The 20,233-nt window shown below is 48.3% G+C and overlaps 1 protein-coding gene across 1 annotated transcript in view; it reads left to right on the plus strand.

Moving 5' to 3' along the window:
- Nucleotides 1-20,233, plus strand: part of BMPR2 (bone morphogenetic protein receptor type 2) — a 284,724-nt gene that overhangs the window by 257,604 nt on the left and 6,887 nt on the right. The window contains exons 10-12 of the mRNA XM_075317608.1: nucleotides 2,426-2,562; nucleotides 15,039-15,211; nucleotides 18,199-19,451. Coding sequence (XP_075173723.1) covers nucleotides 2,426-2,562; nucleotides 15,039-15,211; nucleotides 18,199-19,451 — 1,563 coding nt within the window. The remainder of the gene's footprint in view (nucleotides 1-2,425; nucleotides 2,563-15,038; nucleotides 15,212-18,198; nucleotides 19,452-20,233) is intronic.

The raw sequence follows: 20,233 nt of genomic DNA on the forward strand, positions 1-20,233 counted from the left end.
AGGTGTCAGTAATGTTATGACATCTCTAGTATGTATATACAGTGTGTCCACCCATATCCTGTCCACCGCCATTAACTTGAAAACGGCAGCAGCTATAGGCATAAAAATGGTGTCTAGGTATAGTAAAGTAGCCATGCGCTACATAATGAAACCACCTATAGCTCCACCTGGTGGAAAACAACGGAGTTAGCATTTTTATCTCGAAAACGAAATGAGATAGAGAAGAAAAGTGAATTACAAAGTTGTAGGGCACCATCAATTCAATATGAATCGACACCTTGCATACAGAAATGCTATGATTAGAACGTGTAATACTCACAAGGCTGCGGACGTGAAGCGATACCTCATGGAGACCTTCCTACAAGTCATTGGGTATGGTGGCTGTGTGTAGTGTAATGAGCGCCATATGCGTGACCAGCATTCAATGTTTTGGGGGATCATGGGTTTCATATCATAGCATTTCTGTATGCAAGGTGTCGAATCGTATTGAATTGATGATGCCCTACAATTTTTTAATTCATTTTTTTTCTCTATCTCGTTCTGTTTTCGAGATAAAAATGCTAACTCCGTTGTTTTCCACCAGGTGGCGCTATAGGTTGTTTCATTACGTAGCGCATGCCTACTTTACTATACCTAGACACCACTTCTATACCTATAGCTGCCGCCATTCTCAAGTTAATGGCGGTGGACAGGATATGGGTGGACACACTGTATAACTGGAGGCTACATGCATTTCCCAAGCTGCTGTGTAGGAAAACTGTGTTGGCCCTGTGCGCACACTTCGGTTTTTATCATGCTTTTGCTGCCTGTTTTGCAGCAGAAAATGTTCATAACCTTGCTGCAATCCTTCCCCAGCAAAACCTATGGTAAAAAAAAAAAAGCTGTGCAAACACTGCGTTTTTTTTTCACCAACAGGTTTTGCTGCATGTTTTCTGCAGCAAAAAGAATTGCATGTCACTTCTTTTCCGCAGATACCTACGTTTTTTTGACATAGATAATGATCAAAAACCGCAGAGAACAACCTGCGGAAAATCCATGGTGAACCGTGGTAAAACCGCATTCTGTTTTCGGGTGCAGTTTGCGGCTTTTTTTTACTGCAGGTGCGGTAATCTTTCATAGGGTCCAAAATTGTCTTAAAAAAATTTCCATTTTTTAGTGCGCACAGGGCCTTAGGGTATGTGTACACAGCGTCATTTAGAGACACTGCTTCAAGAAAAATTGGTAGTCATTTTCCCGAGGAGGTTTCACCGGTGGCTTTGCCGTCATTCTTGTAGTGGCTCTCCTGCCAGCAACATTCTCCCTATATTGATAATTATCCGAATCCTGAAGAGGTTAAAAGAAGTGAAATAAGAAGGAACATGCACACAGCAATGTCGTTTTGACTTTGCTGTGCACCCTGTTCATTTTATGGGAGGCTTTTGCCATGCTTTCAAGTGGATTCCAGGCATGATGCATCTGAAAAAGACGCCGTGCACACATACCATTAGGAAACAGAGAAATAACGAAACACTGATAGAAAAGGATACATTATATTATGTTTTTCCATTTACTATATATTCTACAGGTGTGTTTTCTAGACTTTCAAGGTTTTGCCCCTTGCACTAATTATGAATACAGATTTCATATAAGTATATATGCATATAGATATACTGTATCTATATATCTACACAGACAGATAGTGTAAGGCTATAAGCGCACGCTGAGTATTTGGTGTGTTTTTCTGCAATAAATCTGCATCTTCTTGCAAAAAAACACACCAAAATTGAGGTGCATTTTTGCCTTTTTTTATTATGTTTTTTTCTTTGTGAAACCAATGGGTGGAAGGGCTGAAAAATGCAGGAAAAATGAACCAAAAAATTGACATGCTGCAGATTATTTTCTGCACCAAATCTGCAAAGACAAAATAAGCAACGTGGGCACAACACTTCAGGATTCTCATTGAGTTTGCTGGCATAAGGATAGGCATGCAGATCTGTGACAAAACTGCACACACAAAAAACACATAAAAATGCATAAAAAACCAGCGTGTGCAAATGGCTTTAGAGGTTAAATCATTCCTGAATTCAGTCAATGAATACAAATGAAGCAACAGTTTCCAAACAGCTCACATTTTCCATACAAAACAATATTCACCTTTGGTCATACTATATAGTCCTGGTATTCAAGGCGTTACTTCAACAAGTCTTTCAGTTTTCTATTTGTTTCATTATATCTATTTTTGAATTCTGGAACCAGGTATTACAGGCACTGCCCTAAGTACACAATGCACAGCAGTCCACCACTGCATACAGCCAGAGCGAGAGATCACCCATATGTATGCCTGGTTCCAGGGTGGAATAATCAATACATTAATATATTATATGTTATTCTGAAACAACAATGTATTCTACTGCACTCTATGATTAATACAACAATCTGTGTATAGGTGAATCTGTGCCCGATCATCAGATGGCATTTCAGGCAGAAGCAGGTAACCACCCTTCATTCGAAGACATGCAAGTATTGGTGTCCAGAGAAAAGCAAAGACCAAAGTTTCCAGAGGCGTGGAAGGAGAACAGTCTGGTAAGCTGCACATCTGACTGCATGTTGCCCCTATGTATCAATGTTTGTAGCTTGTATTGAAATCCATAACTACAGTATTGTAGTGCTTACTTTCCGACTTCAACCAACTAACTATTCACGTTACTCTTTTTTCACAGATTCTCCCCCCAATAAATACATAACACCTGCTTGCATAAATTGGCCAAATTGGCCCTTTATTGCACAAACATAACAGTAAATAAATAGCACAACTTTCGTTAAGCGAGGAAGGTTCTTGGACCGCCAAAAAAATCTGGCGGACATTCCCATAAAATTAAAAAACCGTTTGGCGTTGCCCCCGGCTGCAACCACAGGCTCAGGGGCACCTCTTACCAGAAAACCATTTCAACACCGACTCCCACGGGACCCCACCCTGGAGAGCCCCAAAGTCTGTCAGATAATTACCATTCCAAAGGAAAAGGAGGGGGTTACCATCCACCTTATATACAATCCCCCACCACCATTTTACTACCAATTCCAAGAACCCACCTCACTACCGCTTGCGGAAATGACACCAAACAGTTTGTTAATACGCAACACTATGGGCCGTTTCACATTTGCGCTATTTTAACGGATTCGGGCTCCATTACAAATACAGTACAGATCATTTATTTACAGTGGAAGCGCGACATCATGTGGACACAAGCGGGTACTGTATGACACACACACGCGCCATAGTAATGCGCTTCAAATGTAAATAAATGAACAGTACTACATTAGTGACGGATTCCGTTTGCGTCAAAACAACGCAAGTGTGAAACTAGCCTATCTCCTAACAACCCACACCCCAATTTAACACAAGGCGGGAGGGCATGACCTCTTCTGCTGGCCACACGCACTGATCTGGTAGTCCCCATACCCCCTTCCTGATCCTATATACCCAATTCAATCTTAACCACCCTCCCAACTCTGACACCAGCCCCCCTAAACTGTTGACCCCCCCCCCCCAGCCTGCGCTTTTTTTTCCTCCTACAAGTTAACCCCTCGTTGCTCTACAAAGTTAGTCATGGGTCACTTTGCCCATGCCTCCTCTGTGGGATCCATTCAGCCTAGCACATGCTGCAGAAATAACCCTATTCAAATGTATAAAATGAATTTTAATTTGCATAGATGTCTGCAATCAGTTTGCATTATGGGAATTCACAGTCATTAGGCTGGAGTCACAATTGCGTGGTGTGACTTGCATTAGGATCGCATCGTATCGCCCGGACTGGACGCCCGCTCTCCAGACAGGAGCGTGTCAGCTGCACAGAAATACATGAAACTGACCCGCTCCTGCCAGGAGAGCCGGCGGCCAGTTCGGGCAACATGATGTGATCCTCACACAACTGTGACTCCAGCCTTAGGGGTATGCTCACACAGAGTAAATTTCATTCAGATTTCGAGACAGACTCCAATGCAAATTCAGCATGATAGATGGATGCATTAATCCATCAGTAAATTTAATGGGAATCTGTGTAATAGACAATACAAGGCTTTTTTTAGCTTTTGGATTTCATACGGATTGTGGCAAAAAAAAAGAGATGTGTCACCTATTGACACAGATAGTGACAGTGTGAAAACCATGTCATGTAGCCTCATGCAGATTAGTCCTATTAAATGTGGCTAATCGACAAGTGGATCCACAGTATGTTAAACTGCAAATCTATGGAAAAACCTTGGGTTCGTCCTTGGATATTTGCTAAAGATTCTCATGCTGTGTTGCATTCGATTTTTTCAGAGTGAAAAAATCAACCATTATATCTCAAAGGTGTCTGGCCTCCTAAATAGTTGCCGCAAGCATTGAGAAAACAGCATGTAAAATCCCACCTTAGGCACTGTGCGCATGCTGCGGATTTACCAGCGGAATTGCCACGGATTTTACTGCAGAAATGCTGCAGAAAAATGTTTATAACATTTCTGCAGTCCTTCTTCAGCAAAATCTATGGGGATTAAAAAAATCTGTGCGAACACTGCGGTTTTTTTTGTCCCTGCGGATTTACCAGCGGAATTTCCGCTGCAGAATGAATGTGCATGTCACTTCTTTTCTGCGGGTCCCTTCGGTTTTACCATTAATTATTGGTAAAAAAAGCAGGGATCAACCTGCGGCAAAACCGCAGAAATTCCGCACCAAATCCTCACCAACCGCGGCAAAACCACATGCGGATTTTGTTGCAGTTTTGGTGCATTTTTTTCACCACAGGTGTGGGATTCTTTCACAGGGTCCCGGTTTTTCCGTAAGAAAAATTCATTTTCTTTTGCGCATATGGCCTTAAGTACTCTAAAGTCATAGAATTGTTCTCGAAACATGGCAGCAATCTTGCAGTTCAGAAAATGTAATCCTCATATTCACGTAAAAATGCAGCCCAACACTTACTGATTGACATCCGTACAATATGCTATAGTGGGAGGATGACTATGAGGCTGTGTGCGCACGTTGCTGAATTTCATGCATTTACGCTGCGTATTGCACCGCAGCGTAAATGCATGCAACCTGCGTCCCCAGCACAATCTATGAAGATTGTGCATAATCCATGCACACGTTGCGTTTGAGAGCGCAGCGATTTGAATGCCAAGATTTTGTTCCAAATCACTGCGTTCTAAAAAGCAACATGTCACTTATTCCGTGCGCTTTGGATGCAGGTCCTGCTCTGTCTATGGGAGAAGCTTCATCCAGAGCGCATGAAATCGGCTTTTTTTCTGCTGAAACACTGGATCCATTATGCAAGAGTTTCTGCAGCGATTTGAAGCGCACATGTGCTGTCAAATCCCTGCAAAAATTTCTGCAGGGACACGACGCAATGTGCGCACATAGCCTAATAGTGGGCAGGGGAAAACTCTTTTGTGCACCTCTCAGGAGAGATATAGTGGTGTGATAAAGTGTTAGGCCAGAGTCACACGTGCGAGTGCCTCGCGTGTAACTCGCGTGAGTCTCTCATTGAATCACCCGGCATGGACTCACACTCTCCGGACAGGAGCGTCTCAGCTGCATAGACATACATGCAACCGACCTGCTCCTGTCAGGAGAGTGCGAGTCCATGCCGGGTGATTCAATGAGAGACTCACGCGAGTTACACGCGAGGCACTCGCACGTGTGACTCTGGCCTAACACTGCATTTTACATTATATTCTTAGTTAATAGCATGATTTTAGAGGGAAGGAATCCTTTTATACTGGCTGTAGAAAGAAAGCCACGGACCCACTTGGGGGGAGGGGCGACATGACCAAGGGGGAGGTAGGGAGTGATGGGTTAATAGGGACAGTGGTATATGCCTAATATGGCTTTGGGGGATGGTTTTAGCCGGGGAGGAAGAGGAGGAGCAGGGAAAGGGTTAGCTGGGAGAGGAAGGAGTTACCTCCTCTTCTGTTTCCGGACGCCGAACGATCTGCACGTGCACCTCCATGGCAGATCTTCAGGAGCTCCAGCGTCTGATTCAGGCAGCGGTCGCAGCGCACGGGCCCCTGGCAGTGCAGACCCACATCAGGGCTGCCGGGGTTAACCCGTCGGCGCTTGCCCCTCGTCCCCCCAGCAGCGGCGGGCGCCAGTCGCGGCCCCCCCGCAGGTATTCCCCGGGCGCGGGGGGGGGCGAGGAGGAGATGTAAGAGCCCCTCCAGGGACCCTCCGCAGAGTGCAGCGCAGCAGCAGCGTCTGGCTGCTGCAGAGGCCGGCGGGAGGAATCTTCGTTCCAGCCGCGGCGGTCGGGAGGTGGGAGTGGCCAGCACGGGGCCTGCTTCCGGTCCCGGCCTCCGGGCTGGAGTTAATGAGACTGCAGCGGCTCCAGGCCGGGAGCGCGCTCGGCGCAGGAGAGAGGCCAGCAGATCCCCCTGCAGTCGGCGGGGGGGACCCGCGGGGCTGCACGTGGCGGTAGGTCCGGCGCCGGGGGGGGGGTCTGCGGTGCCTGACCCCGGTGCGGCTGAGAGAAGGAGTGACGGCGGGAGCCCTGCGGCAACCGCCGGGTCACTCAGTACCGCTGTGCAGCCCCCGGATGTGGCAGTCTCCCGTGGGAGCGGGAGGACTCGGCGGATGGAGGCCTGCAATAGCCCAGGAGGGCCAGAGGCGACGACGGCTGAGATCCGGAGCCGGGCGTCTGGTCGTCCGCGCCCAGAGGCCCCTTGCAGTCGGCAGGGGGGCGGGGCGCAAGAGGTCGAGGCCCGGGGTGCCGGCGCGGGGGACAGGACGGTCTCCTGGGTTGTCACCCCGGGGCAAGAGATGGAGCGGGGATGACTCTGCCCACGCGGCGGCCCTGTCTGGCGGCCGTGGTGGGGGGGGGGCTGCGGCGGCGCCCCCCGGATGTCGGATGGAAGATGAGGCCAGCGGCGAGGAGGGGGAAGAGGCTTTCGGTTCGGAGGAGTCGGATGGACGACAGACGGAGGACAGCGAGGCGGCGGTCTCGGGAGACGCCGAGCGGCGGTCGGGTGAGACGGCCGCGGAGGCGGCAGGGGCTGCGCTGGCGGGGGGCTTCGGGGGGGGGGGCGGCTGCGGCTACGGCAGCGCCCGCTGGTTTCGCAGTGTGGAGTCAATTGTTGGGGCTGTTGCAGGGGCTGGCGGCGGCTTCGGGAGCGGGGGGGGGAGGGGGCCCAGGCGCCGGTGGCGGCGTGGGTGGGTGCAGCCGGTTTAGGGGCCTCGGCGGCGACGGGGGGTGACGGAGCGGGTGCGAGTAGAGGGGGGGGCGAAGGGGGGAGTGAGACGGGGGGGGGGAAAGGAGAAGGAAAAGGAGAAGGAAAAGGAGAAGGAAAAGGAGAAGGAGGATGAGGTGGTGCGCTTAGATGATAGGGCTAAAAGCGAAGTTTATGTTTGTTTTGAGGGCCCGCTGGGGGCCCATTTAAAGAAGGAGGTGCGGGAAAAAATTTGGAAAGGGGAATATGTGGAGATATTTTCTCTGCTTCCCCTGGAGAAATTTAATTTGGATAGGGTTAAGCCGAGTGATTCCAAAAAGGAGAAGGACGAGGAGGAAAAGCGCCGTTATAGGCTTATTCCTCGGACTTTTGCCAACTGGCTACAGGCATTTGCGATTTTGGCGAGCGTGGTCGGGGAGAAGGAGCCGGAGCATTGTTCGGCTTTGTTCGGCTACATGGATGCGATAGGGGAGGCTTATCGAGTTTATGGCGGACTGGCGTGGCTGCGCTACGACGAGCAATTTAGGCAGCGGAAGGCATTGCGGCCAGATATGCGTTGGGACCATAAGGATATTTCCTTATGGATGCGATTGATGTCGGCACCGGCTCAGCCCTTTCGGGGGGGCGCCGGGGGTTCGGGGGGGGCCGGGTCCCCGGCAAGTTTCAAGAAAGGTTTGTGTTGGCAGTACAATGAAGGGCAGTGCAGGTTTGGAGCGGCGTGCCGTTTTAAGCATGAATGCTCCGGATGTGGGGGGGGACATAGCTTGTCCAAATGTTTTAAAAAAGGAAAAGGAAAGGCTGGTGATGGGGCTGGTAAGAGGGACGACGCCGGTGAAGGTAGAAGTGATGGTTCCGTTTTTAAATAGGTATCCGGACAAGGAGGCGGCGGCGTTGTTAAGTTCTGGTTTTTCGGATGGTTTTCATATTCCGTCGGTTGTTAATGCATCGGTTCCGCCGTATCGTAATTTGCGTTCCGCTCGGGATCACCCGGAAGTGGTGGATGAGAAGCTGGAAAGGGAGGTGGCTTTGGGCAGGATGGGCGGCCCTTATGTCGCCCCGCCGTGCGGGAATTTGGTGGTGTCACCGTTGGGGGTGGTACCAAAGAAGGAGCGGAATAAATTTCGGCTGATTCATCATTTGTCTTACCCGGAAGGGTTATCGGTGAATGATGGCATTGCGCCGGAGTTGTCGGCGGTATATTATGTGTCGTTCGATAAGGCGTTGGACCTGGTTAGGGCGGGCGGGGGCGGGGTGCATTGATGGCAAAGGCGGGATGTGGAAGCAGCGTTTCGGTTGTTACCGGTTCATCCAGATAGTCAGCATTTGTTGGGTTGCTGGTGGGATGGCAGTTATTATGTTGATCGTTGTTTGCAATGGGCTGTTCCATTTCGTGTTCGTACTTTGAGGCATTTAGTTCGTTTGTTGAGTGGGTGGTTCGGGACGTGTCCGGGCTTACGTCCATCATTCATTACTGGATGATTTCCTGTGTGTCGGGCCGGCGGGTTCGATGGTTTGCGCGGGTTTGCTATTTGCGTTGCAAAAAGTTGCGGCCAGTTTCGGGATTCCTTTGGCGCCGGATAAGACGGAAGGCCCGGCGCCGGTGATGTGTTTTCTGGGAATTGAAATTGACACCATTGCTATGGAATGCAGGTTGCCGGCGGAGAAGGTCCGTGATTTGAGGTCCGCAGTGTCAGGGGTAAAAGCGGCGAAGAAGGTGCGGCTTAAGGCGGTGCAGTCTTTGCTTGGAAAATTGAATTTTGCTTGCAGAATTGTGCCAATGGGGAGAGTGTTTGCGAGGCGTTTGGCGACCGGCGACGGCCGGGGTACGGTTGCCGGCGCATTTTGTGCGGATCACAAAGGCGATCAGGGACGATTTGGAAGTATGGGATCAATTTTTGCAGCATTTCAACGGCCGGACGCTGGTGATGGAGAGGGTGGCGTCTAACGGGGCGTTGCAGCTGTTTACGGATGCGGCGGGGGTCGGCCGGGTTTGGGGCTGTCTTCAGAGGTCATTGGGTGTGTCGGGCAGTGGCCACAGGCGTGGCGGGAGAGCGGCTTGGTTAGGAATTTGGCTCTGTTAGAGCTATTCCCCATTGTAGTGGCAGTGGAGCTATGGGGGTCGCACTTTGCCGGAAGGAAAGTGTGTTTTCATTGTGATAACCAGGCGGTGGTGCACGCGATTAACAACTTGTCTGCTAAGTCGGAGCCGGTGGTGGTGTATTTGCGGCATTTAGTGTTGAGATGTCTGCAGTTGAATGTGCAGGTAGTGGCAAGGCACGTTCCGGGTGTTGACAACGAGGTGGCTGATGCTTTGTCTCGTTTTCAGTTCAGCAGGTTTCGGGCGCTGTTGCCGTGGGCGGACGAAGTTGGAGTGGAGTGCCCCGAGGATTTGTGGCATCTGGTGAGGCGGTGATCTCAGACTTGATTCGGAACTCGGTGACCGAGGTGACTTGGTGCCGGTATGCTAAGGTGTGGGCTGAATGGGAGGAGTTGTTGCGTCTGATGTTTGGTGGGGAAAGCGTGGATTACTTGGTGGCTTTGTTGTCATTGGTGAGTACGGATTTTTCAGCGGGCGATCGGCATCGGCTGTGGCACATCGGGTGTCGGCAGTGGCATTTTGGTTAAAAATGAGAGGGGAGCGTGATGTTTCACAGGATTTTCGGGTTCGTCAGGCTTTGCGGGGCTTTCGCCGTGGCGTACGGGAGAGGGACAAGAGGCGCCCTGTATCGTTTGGTTTGTTGAGACGGATGGTGGGTGGCCTGAGCGGCATTTGTGAGTCCTGTGTACGAGACGGTTCTATTTACAACGGCTTTCGGTCTCGCTTTTTATGGGGCGTTCCGGATAGGCGAGCTGGTGAGCCCGTCCAGGGTGACGGGTGGTGGTTTGATGTTTGAGGACGTGCAAGTGAGCAGTAGTCAGGTGGAGTGCCGGATTCGGCCGGTCAAAAATGGATCAGCTGGGCCGTGGTAGATTGGTGGTGTTTATATGCGGTTCCAGGAGAGGAATTGTGCCCTGTGCGTTTAGTCGAGAGATTTATGGCCGTGAGGGGAGGCTTACCTGGCCCGTTGTTGCGGCATTTGAATGGGTCGTTTTTGTCGAGGTTTCAGTTTGTGGCGGTGCTGCGGCTAAGTCTACGTAACGCGGGGGAGCGCCCGGAGGAATTCGGGTCGCATTCATTCCGAATTGGTGCAAGCAACGGAGGCAGCCCGTTGGGGGGCTTGGAGATGAGGTGGTAAAGCGTATTGGTAGATGGGAATCTTCTTGTTTTCGGCGGTATGTGAGACCGCAGTTGTTTGTAGCATCATGGGACTTTGGTTACGTGCGGAAGGTTTGAGGAAAGGGGTGTTTTTTGATGTGTTGGTGGTTGTGCTGTTATTGGTTTTGATATTTTCGTTTTTGTTTTATTTGTTATAGGGAAGTGCCTGATCTGGATCTTGGGGCACTCCTTCGTATTTTGGGGTGCCCGTCGGGCGGAGGTCCGCCCGAATGGTCGACAGCTGGGTTTGGATCGTGCGCAGGCGACTGTTCGATGGATCGGAGTTCGGGGCATGGAGTGGGGCAGGGTGGTCCCGGAATTTCGTTTCCATTGTAAAGTTGAGCGGCCCCCGGATGTGCTGGTATTGCATGTGGGGGGTAATGATCTTGGTGCCAGGGCGTCGCGGGATTTGATCCGAGACATAAAGATTGATTTACTGCAGTTGTGGAAGCGGTATCCTGGTTTGCTGGTCGTATGGTCTGACATAGTGACCAGGTTGGCATGGAGAGGGGCTCGGTCGGTGGAGAAGGTTAATAAGGCCAGGGCCCAGGTGAATAGGGTAGTGGCTAGGTTTGTGACCAGGAATGGTGGGATTGTGGTACGGCACAGGGATTTGGAGCCGGCTGATTGGCGATTTCGGAGGGGTGATGGTGTGCACCTCAACGAGGTCGGTCTGGATTTATGGGCGTTGGGTCTGCAGGATGGTGTGGAGCGTGCTTTTGGTGTGTGGCGGGTCCAGGCCACGTAAGGTGTCACGTGGTCTGTCCTGTGGCGGTGGGGGTAGGTCTGGTCCAGAGGTTTGGAAGTGATTGGTGGCTGGACCGGGAGTCATTGTCTTGGTATGGTGGCTCTCGGTTTCCGGGATGTGGCAGGCACGGGGTTCTGCCAAAGTGTGGGGGTCAATCCGTGGGTGATTGGCACCTCGTCTCTGGGTCGGTGTGTTGCGGCCGGGGACAGGGGGAGTAGTAGTAGTGGACTGGGCCTACCCCGGGGGGTATTGTAAATGTTATTGTCTATTGTTACCGTTATGTGGTTGTTTTGGGTCGCCCGTTGGACGGCGTCCCTAAGGTACTAGTCTGTAAAACAATAGGCAATAAAAAGGCTGCTGTGGCCATTTGAACCAAGTCGCATGCAGTCCGTGTGTTTATTTTTAGAGGATAAGGGGGTTTGGTTACACAGACATCATGACCGGAGAATCCTCCCTCAGCTGGTCAAGAAAGCCACGGACCCACTTGGGGGGAGGGGCGACATGACCAAGGGGGAGGTAGGGAGTGATGGGTTAATAGGGACAGTGGTATATGCCTAATATGGCTTTGGGGGATGGTTTTAGCCGGGGAGGAAGAGGAGGAGCAGGGAAAGGGTTAGCTGGGAGAGGAAGGAGTTACCTCCTCTTCTGTTTCCGGACGCCGAACGATCCCCGCCCACCCTCCCTTTGTGTTGTCATGTGGGAGATGTTTTTGGGTAGTTGGGATACCTTTTGTCACAGTAGCGGTGGGGGTAGGTCTGGTCCAGAGGTTTGGAAGTGATTGGTGGCTGGACCGGGAGTCATTGTCTTGGTATGGTGGCTCTCGGTTTCCGGGATGTGGCAGGCACGGGGTTCTGCCAAAGTGTGGGGGTCAATCCGTGGGTGATTGGCACCTCGTCTCTGGGTCGGTGTGTTGCGGCCGGGGACAGGGGGAGTAGTAGTAGTGGACTGGGCCTACCCCGGGGGGTATTGTAAATGTTATTGTCTATTGTTACCGTTATGTGGTTGTTTTGGGTCGCCCGTTGGACGGCGTCCCTAAGGTACTAGTCTGTAAAACAATAGGCAATAAAAAGGCTGCTGTGGCCATTTGAACCAAGTCGCATGCAGTCCGTGTGTTTATTTTTAGAGGATAAGGGGGTTTGGTTACACAGACATCATGACCGGAGAATCCTCCCTCAGCTGGTCATGCTGCTCGTAGTTTTCTCTTGAAATTTAGAAATCTGTCTTCCAGTAAACATTCTTTTGTCACCCAGTGATTTAGGGAAGAATATAGACATAATAATGCTCTGATGCAAGAACAGAATAAGAGACTCTGGTGCTAAAATAGCTTTTCACAGAGCATCCTTTTCTGTTACTCTAACAAATACACCACAACTTAAATTGTTGTCTATAAAGGAAAAGTCATGTGCGACTTGTGACCAAACATCCAAGAAATACTTATAAGAGAACAGGAGGAAAAGTGGACAACTGTTGCAAAATATCAAACGCCTTTTATTAATTCAAGTGAATAAAAGTGAGATAAAGAGTAGGACAGCACAACTGCTGGCAACTTAGACACAGCACACCAGAATATAAAGCATATTCAGTACATATAAATAGTTATACAGTGATGACATATATCATGCAGCAAGAATATAGGCACAATGGCCACAGTATACAATAATGCATATAGTCAGCACTGGACTAGATCACAATAAATGAAACATACCACAAGTATAAAGGTTACTTAGTGCAGGTAAAGTGCCAGTGTGCCCCTTCCGCCGCGACAGCCGACCGGCTGCTCGGACCCGGATCCACAGTGGCTCGAGGGGTCTCCGGATCCGAGGCGGTGTTGCGCAGCACCCTCGGAAATAAAAAGGGGGATAGTTTGTGGTTTTGGGATAATGTTCGTGACGCCACCCATGGTGTGTGGTAACGTGAGGGACCACCGCTGCCGGTCTTGGGAGCCCTGGGACGCTGGTGTGTGGCAGCTTAAGTTGTTAACCCCTCCGCGGGCAGGGGAGTGGTGTCCCGGGGTCCGGTGATGGATGGCGCGGGGAACCCGTCGGGTGCAAGGGGAATAACTTGTACTCACACAGTCCAAAGTCACTGACGCTGACACCAGGTAAACCAAACTCTTGAGCACTCTGTAGTCCTTGGGCGAGCACTCTGGGTCCGTGCCCTTTTGGTGTTGCCGGTTGACCTGAAGCCTTGTCCTTTGGCACTGTGTGTCCTACGTGTGGATCCCTTCACTTGAAGCGTTTCGGGTCCCGCTCACCTGCGTGGCTAGCAGGGTGAGCTTGCTCTCAGGGTTCACGCTTGGGATTTTCTGGACGGTTGTGGGAAGTCCTATCCCCCTCGTTGCGCTAGTACCCTGATTCTGGAGTGGGTGGGGAACAGTTCCTGAAGATTCCATTCCCGTCGGGTGAATTACTGGGCTGCGTGAAGCTACTTCCCAGCCTAGGGTCCGCGTACCCCGTCGTGCCCTGGTCTCTGCCCGGTTGTAGCATAAGGCAGCCGGCCTGCTCTCTGTAACAGCACCGTGCTCCTTGTCACTACCCCCTGCGACCGGGGTTCCAGCTCCTTCTGGCCAGGCCAACGTCTGGCACCTGGGATGGGTACAGGAGCCCAGCTCCGCAGCGTGACCTCTCACTGTCACTGCTGAACTTCAACTTTAACTGCACTGACACTTCTGCCCTCCTTCTACCAGCCCTCCATCTGAGTGGCCCTATTCCCCTCAGGCTGCCCAATGGGTGTTTGGTGGATGTGGTGCAGAGTGTTCCTCACGATTTGTGTACACCTGTTGGTAGCAACACCAAAGTGACAGGACCCATAGCCAAGGAGGAGCGGGTACCATGCAGAAGGGCAGATTGCACAGCACCCTTGTGACGACCTGATAGGCCAGGGCGTCACACCAGCAGTGCCAGGGGGAGGGGAGACCCCCACCAATGACACGCATTGCGTATGGTAAACACACTTCTTCAGAAAGGAGTGCTTTGTGAAACACTGGTGCTACCGGCAAGTCACAAATCACTAGAGACCGATGGGAGTGACTCTGGAAAAAGATGAAGGTGGCAGTAGACAGGGGCGGACATATCATTGTAGCTGCCATACAGGGGCCTAAGAGGTAAGGGGCCGAATTCTTCCTCTAAAGGAAATAGAATTGTGCATTTTGATGAACTCTTGGGCACTGTTCTTGCACAGGGGCCTCTTCTGTCTGTGTCCCCCAGTGGTGGCAGATGAGTATAATACAGGGGCAAGCACCATTCCTGCACTAAAATAAAACAAAATACTGGAATGGCGCTTTGTATGTAAGAAAAGTCAATACACAACTGGGGTATGAAACAAAGAGTAGTTGTTGCCTTGTGGTTACTGTGTAGTCCATGTCGTCTTTCTGGTTCTTGCTACACCCAGCACATTGTCAGTACTGGGGCTCTGCCGAGTGAGTGCCACCACCTTAAAATACACGGGAGAGTGATCTAGATCATGTGGCAATATAAATGCACCCTGAGGGAAAACAATGGAGAGCAATTGTCTTTTAAAAGCAAATAAGAACACGTCTGCACTTTGATTTCTTGCCTTATGAAGCTTTTTCTGGAATTATTAAACACCTATAATTTGCACTGATTGACTGAGATGTTGGAAATGAGAAGCTTTGGCTGGTAATCATTGTGGCAAGGTGGAACTTGTAGTGAATAAATCCACATAGCTCTCAGAAGGCACTTTACCATTCTGGATAGAATTATGCCATAAGAATTCTTGTGCCGGTGGTCACAGCTATTAGCATTGAACTTTGGAGCTTCTCAATTTAGTATCATGTATGTGAAAAAAAACTTGGAATATTTTGAATATTTTTTTTTTCTATATATTTATTTCCCACAGGCTGTGAGATCACTAAAGGAGACAATTGATGATTGCTGGGATCAGGATGCGGAGGCCCGTCTGACAGCACAATGTGCAGAAGAGAGGATGGCGGAGCTCATGATGATCTGGGAGAGGAACAAGTCAGTGAGCCCAACGATTAATCCGACCTCTACCGCAGTGCAGAATGAACGGTACATGCAATGTCACTAACCAAAGCCAAGCAAAGAGCGCTGACATTTGTTGTATGAAATGGGAATTCCCATATTGATATGTTTTCTTGGCAGTAAACTATTAGGCTATGTGCGCACGTTGCGTAAATACATGCAGTTACGCTGCGCTTTGCAGCGCAGCGTAACTGCATACATCCTGCGTCCCCTGCACAATCTATGGAGATTGTGCAGGGGCCGTGCGCACGTGGCGTTTTAGAGCGCAGCGCTTCGGCTACTGCCGAAGCGCTGCGTTCTAAGAAGTGACATGTCACTTCTTTCCTGCGCTTTGCCGGCAGCTCCTTCTCTGTCTATGGCAGGAGCTGCAGGCAGAGCGCATGGAATCGGCTTTCACTACGGACATTTCTGCAGCGATTTAAAGCGCACATGTGCTCTTCAGATCGCTGCAGAAATTTCTGCAGTGACTGTACGCAACGTGCGCACATAGCCTTAAACACATTGGAGATTGTGTCACAATGTGTCGCCACTATCTCTGGCTATAGCAATGATAAAACATCTGTTTGATTTGGAAACAAGCCTATTCTTATGTATATGTGTAATGATAGAAGACTGTAAACAATAAATAACATACATTAACTAATCACACATTATGATAGCTAAATACTAGCCGATAAGAATCAGAACTGCAGGGATTAGAAAATTATCTATCTACAGTGCCTTGCAAAAGTATTCGGCCCCCTTGAATTTTTCAACCTTTTCCCACATTTCAGGCTTTAAACATAAACATAAAAATGTTAATGTTCAGGTGAAGAATCAACAACAAGTGGGGCACAATTGTGAAGTTGAGCGAAATTTATTGCTTATTTTAAACTTTTGTAAAAAAAGAATAAACTGAAAATTGGGGAGCGCAATATTATTCGTCCCCTTTAAGTTAATACTTTGTAGCGCCACCTTTTGCTGCGATTACAGCTGCAAGTCGCTTGGGGTATGTGTTTATACATTTTGCACATCAAGAGACTGAAATTCTTGCCCATTCTTCCTTTACAAAACCTCTAAAATATGGGGACAGCACTCCAGAATCAGATGGTGAGCTGGGTTCATTACAATCTGCATTCACACTAGCTGACTTTAGAGTGCTGCCCCTACTTTTTGGATCCATCTACAGTGTATCACAAAAGTTAGTACACCCCTCACAGTTTTGTAAATATTTTATTATATCTTTTCATGGGTCAACACTGAGGATATGACACTTTGATACAATGTGAAGTAGTCAGTGGCTTGTATAACAGTGTAAATTTGGTGCCCTCTAACAGTCATTAATGTCTAAAACACTGGCAGCAAAATTGAGTACACCCCCTAAGTGAAAATGGCCAAATTGTGCCCAAAATGTCAATAAGTTTTGTGTCCAGCATTATTTTCAAACACGGCCTTAACTCTCTTGGGTATGGTGTTCACTAGAGCTTCACAGGAGCCACTAGATCCTCTTGCATCCTTTATGACGACATCACGGAGGTGGTGGATGTTAGAAACCTTGCGCTCCTCCACCTTTCCTTTGAGAAGGCCCCACAGATGTTCAAAAGAGTTTAGGTCTGGAGACACTTGGACAGACAGCACCTTTACCCTTAGTTTCTTTGGCAAGGCAGTGGTCATCTTGGATGTGTGTTTATGGTCGTTATCATGTTGGAATACTAACCTGTGGCTCAGTTTCCCAGTTTCTGAAGGAGGAAGGGAATTATGCTCAGCTTCAGTATATTACAGTACATGTTGGTATTCATGGTTTCCTCAATGAACTGTAGCTCACTACAGCTGGCAGTACTCATGCAGCCTCAAACCATGATGCTCCCACCACCATGCTTGACTGTAGGCAAGACACTTTTTTTTTTACTCCTCACCCTTTTGCCGCCAGATGCTTGATACAATTTGAAACAAGTTTATCTTGATGTCATTAGACCACAGGACATGGATCTAGTAATCCATGTACTTAGTCTGCTTGTCTTTAGCAAACTCTTTGTAGGCTTTCTTGTGCATTATCTTTAGAAGAGGCTTCCTTCTAGGATGACAACCATGCAGACCAATTTGATGCTGTGTGTGGCATATGGTCAGAGCAGTGATAAACTCACCACCCATCCTTTATACTCTGCAGCAATGCTGGCAGCACTCATACATCTGTTTTGAAAAGACAACCTCTGGATATGACTCTGAGCATGTGCACTCAACTTTTTAGATCGACCATGGCGAGGCCTGTTCTGAGTGGAATCTGTCTTGTTAACCGTTGTATGGTCTTGGCCACTGTGCTGCAGCTCAGTTTCAGGGTATATGCAATCTTCTTATATCACAATAATTGATTTCAGATTCTCAGGGAATCCTTTGCCATGAGAAGCCATGTTGAACTTCCAGTGACCAGTTCGAGAGTGTGTGAGCGATAGATAACACCAAATTTAACACATCTGCTCCTCATTCACATCTGAGACCTTGTAACACTAATGAGTCACATGACACCAAGGAAGAAAAAAGGCCAATTGAGCACAATTTGGCTATTTTCACTTAGGGGATTACTCACTTTTGTTGCCAATGATTTAGGCAGTAATGGCTGTGAGTTGAGTTATTTAAATGGCATTCCAAACTTACACTGTGATACAAGTTGGACACTGACTACTTTTACAAAGATTTACAAAAATGTGAGGGGTGTATAATAGATAGATAGATAGATAGATAGATAGATAGATATAGATATTATAAAAAAAACAGCACTAGCTTGTAACAAAAGTAGGTCTGGGTGCCAGGACTCCGAGGTAAATTACAAACCTTATCAATACAAAGAACGAATAGGGGCAGCGCTCCAAGAACAAAGTGCAAAGTTATTGACCAAATGGGCCACTAAAGTCAAATAATTGCTTTATTTGATCTCTGTCTAGTTATCCATCCATTATCTATCTATCTATCTATCTATCCATCTATCCATCCATCCATCCATCCTAACAATAATTGTCTCTTTATTTGTTTTATCTCAGTAATCTTTCACAAAGTCGGCGAATCCCAAAGATTGGACCATACCCTGATTATTCATCGTCTTCTTTCATTGAAGACTCTGTGCACAATTCTGACAGTATATTGAAGAACATCTCATCAGAGACCTCAATGTCCAGCACTCCTCTTACCTCTGGTGAGAAGAACCGAAACTCCATTAACTATGAGCGCCAGCAAGCTCAAGCTCGCCTTCCCAGTCCAGAGACTAGTGTTACCAGCTTGTCAACTAACACTACCACTACCAACACTACCGGACTCACACCAAGCACTGGTATGACTACGATTTCTGAGGTTCAGCACTCAGATGAAGCCATTCATTGCATGCCACCTACTGGGCCTACACCTGTGTGTCTGCAGCTAACAGAGGAAGATTTAGAAACCAACAAGCTGGACCCAAAAGAGGTAGATAAGAATCTGAAGGAAAGTTCAGATGAGAACCTTATGGAACATTCCCTCAAACAGTTCAGTGGTTCTGATCCTCTGGGTAGCACAAGCTCCAACCTGTTCTACCCACTGATTAAGCTGGCAGTGGAGTCCACAGGGCAACAGGACTTTACACAAGCAGGCAATGGCCAGGCTTGCTTAGTTCAAGATGTTCACCCTGCACAACTCTATCCTCTTCCTAAGCAGCAAAACCTTCCCAAGAGACCTACAACCCTCCCACTTAACACTAAATCCTCTGGAAAAGAATCCAGGCTCAAGTTTGGCAGCAAACACAAATCTAACTTGAAGCATGTTGAGACAGGAGTAGCCAAAATGAACACAGTGAGTGCTGCAGAACCTCACGTTGTGACGGTTACCACCACAACAATTGGGGGCAGGACAGGCTATGTGAACTCTCAAGGTCCATTAGCCCCAAATTCTAATACAACTTTAGGATCCAATACAAACTCAATGGCCCAAAGGGCCCAAGAGATGTTACAGAGCCAGTTTAGAGGTGAGGATAGCCGTGTGAATATCAACTCCAGCCCTGACGAGAACGAGCCGTTACTGAGACGAGAGCAGCAGGCTGGACAGGACGAGTCTGTGCTGGACCGACTAGTGGAAAGAAGTAATCGCCCTTCAGAAAGCAGGGTAAACTCCAATAATAATAATAACAGCAGCCAGTGTACTGTACAAGACCCGGGGACGCAGACTGCAGCTGTAGAAACCAGGCAGCGACATACAAGAAGAGCGCAGAGACCAAACTCTCTAGACCTGTCCACCACCAGTATTATGGATAACTGCAGCACGCAGAGTAAGTGTCTTGTATTGTGATATCAGTATAGAACAGTACATTGCTAGATTTATCAACAGTAAGGTACATATATCATATATATATATATATATATATTTTTTTTTTTACAACTTTGGGGTATTTTCATTGCTTTATTAAATGAAAACCTGTGTACATATATAAAACAAATCTCATATCATATAAGAATGCTAAACTTCTGTACATACTGTTATATTGAGTTCAATGTGTTCCGTGACCTTTCTATTCCCAGTTTTCACACAAGTAGGAAAAGGGTTATTGCCATTTTCATAAATGGGTATTGTCAGAGGATTTTTTTTTTGCAATATACTGTTTATTAAAAATTTCAACTTTTCTTGAGATATTAACATTTTTTCTTTTGTTTAAACCTAATTGCTTAGGAGACCTAACACTGCTGCTAAAAAAATCTAACATGTGCAGTACTTACAAGCTCTTTTTTTATCGCGCTTGTAAGCACTGTTTTGAAGCTGGCCAGGATCACTGGAGTACACGCTTACCTCTTAATCTCGGCCAACTTCAGTGCAGTGCTTACAAGGTAGACAGCAGCAGTGGTCAGTCCACTTAACAATGAAACAAAAGAACAGTGTTAATATCTCAAGAACGGTTGCACATGTTTATAAGTAGAGATCGCAAAAGCACTTGTTTTTACAATATCCATCTCTGAAGACAGGCGTAACACTTTAGATGGAATTTGTAAGCAGGATTTCACCCCATAACTATTTACATACACATTTAGCTCTTTCAAAGACGAGTTCAGCAATACC

The sequence above is a fragment of the Anomaloglossus baeobatrachus genome, chromosome 7 (assembly GCF_048569485.1).
Source record: "Anomaloglossus baeobatrachus isolate aAnoBae1 chromosome 7, aAnoBae1.hap1, whole genome shotgun sequence".
NCBI lineage: Eukaryota > Metazoa > Chordata > Amphibia > Anura > Aromobatidae > Anomaloglossus > Anomaloglossus baeobatrachus.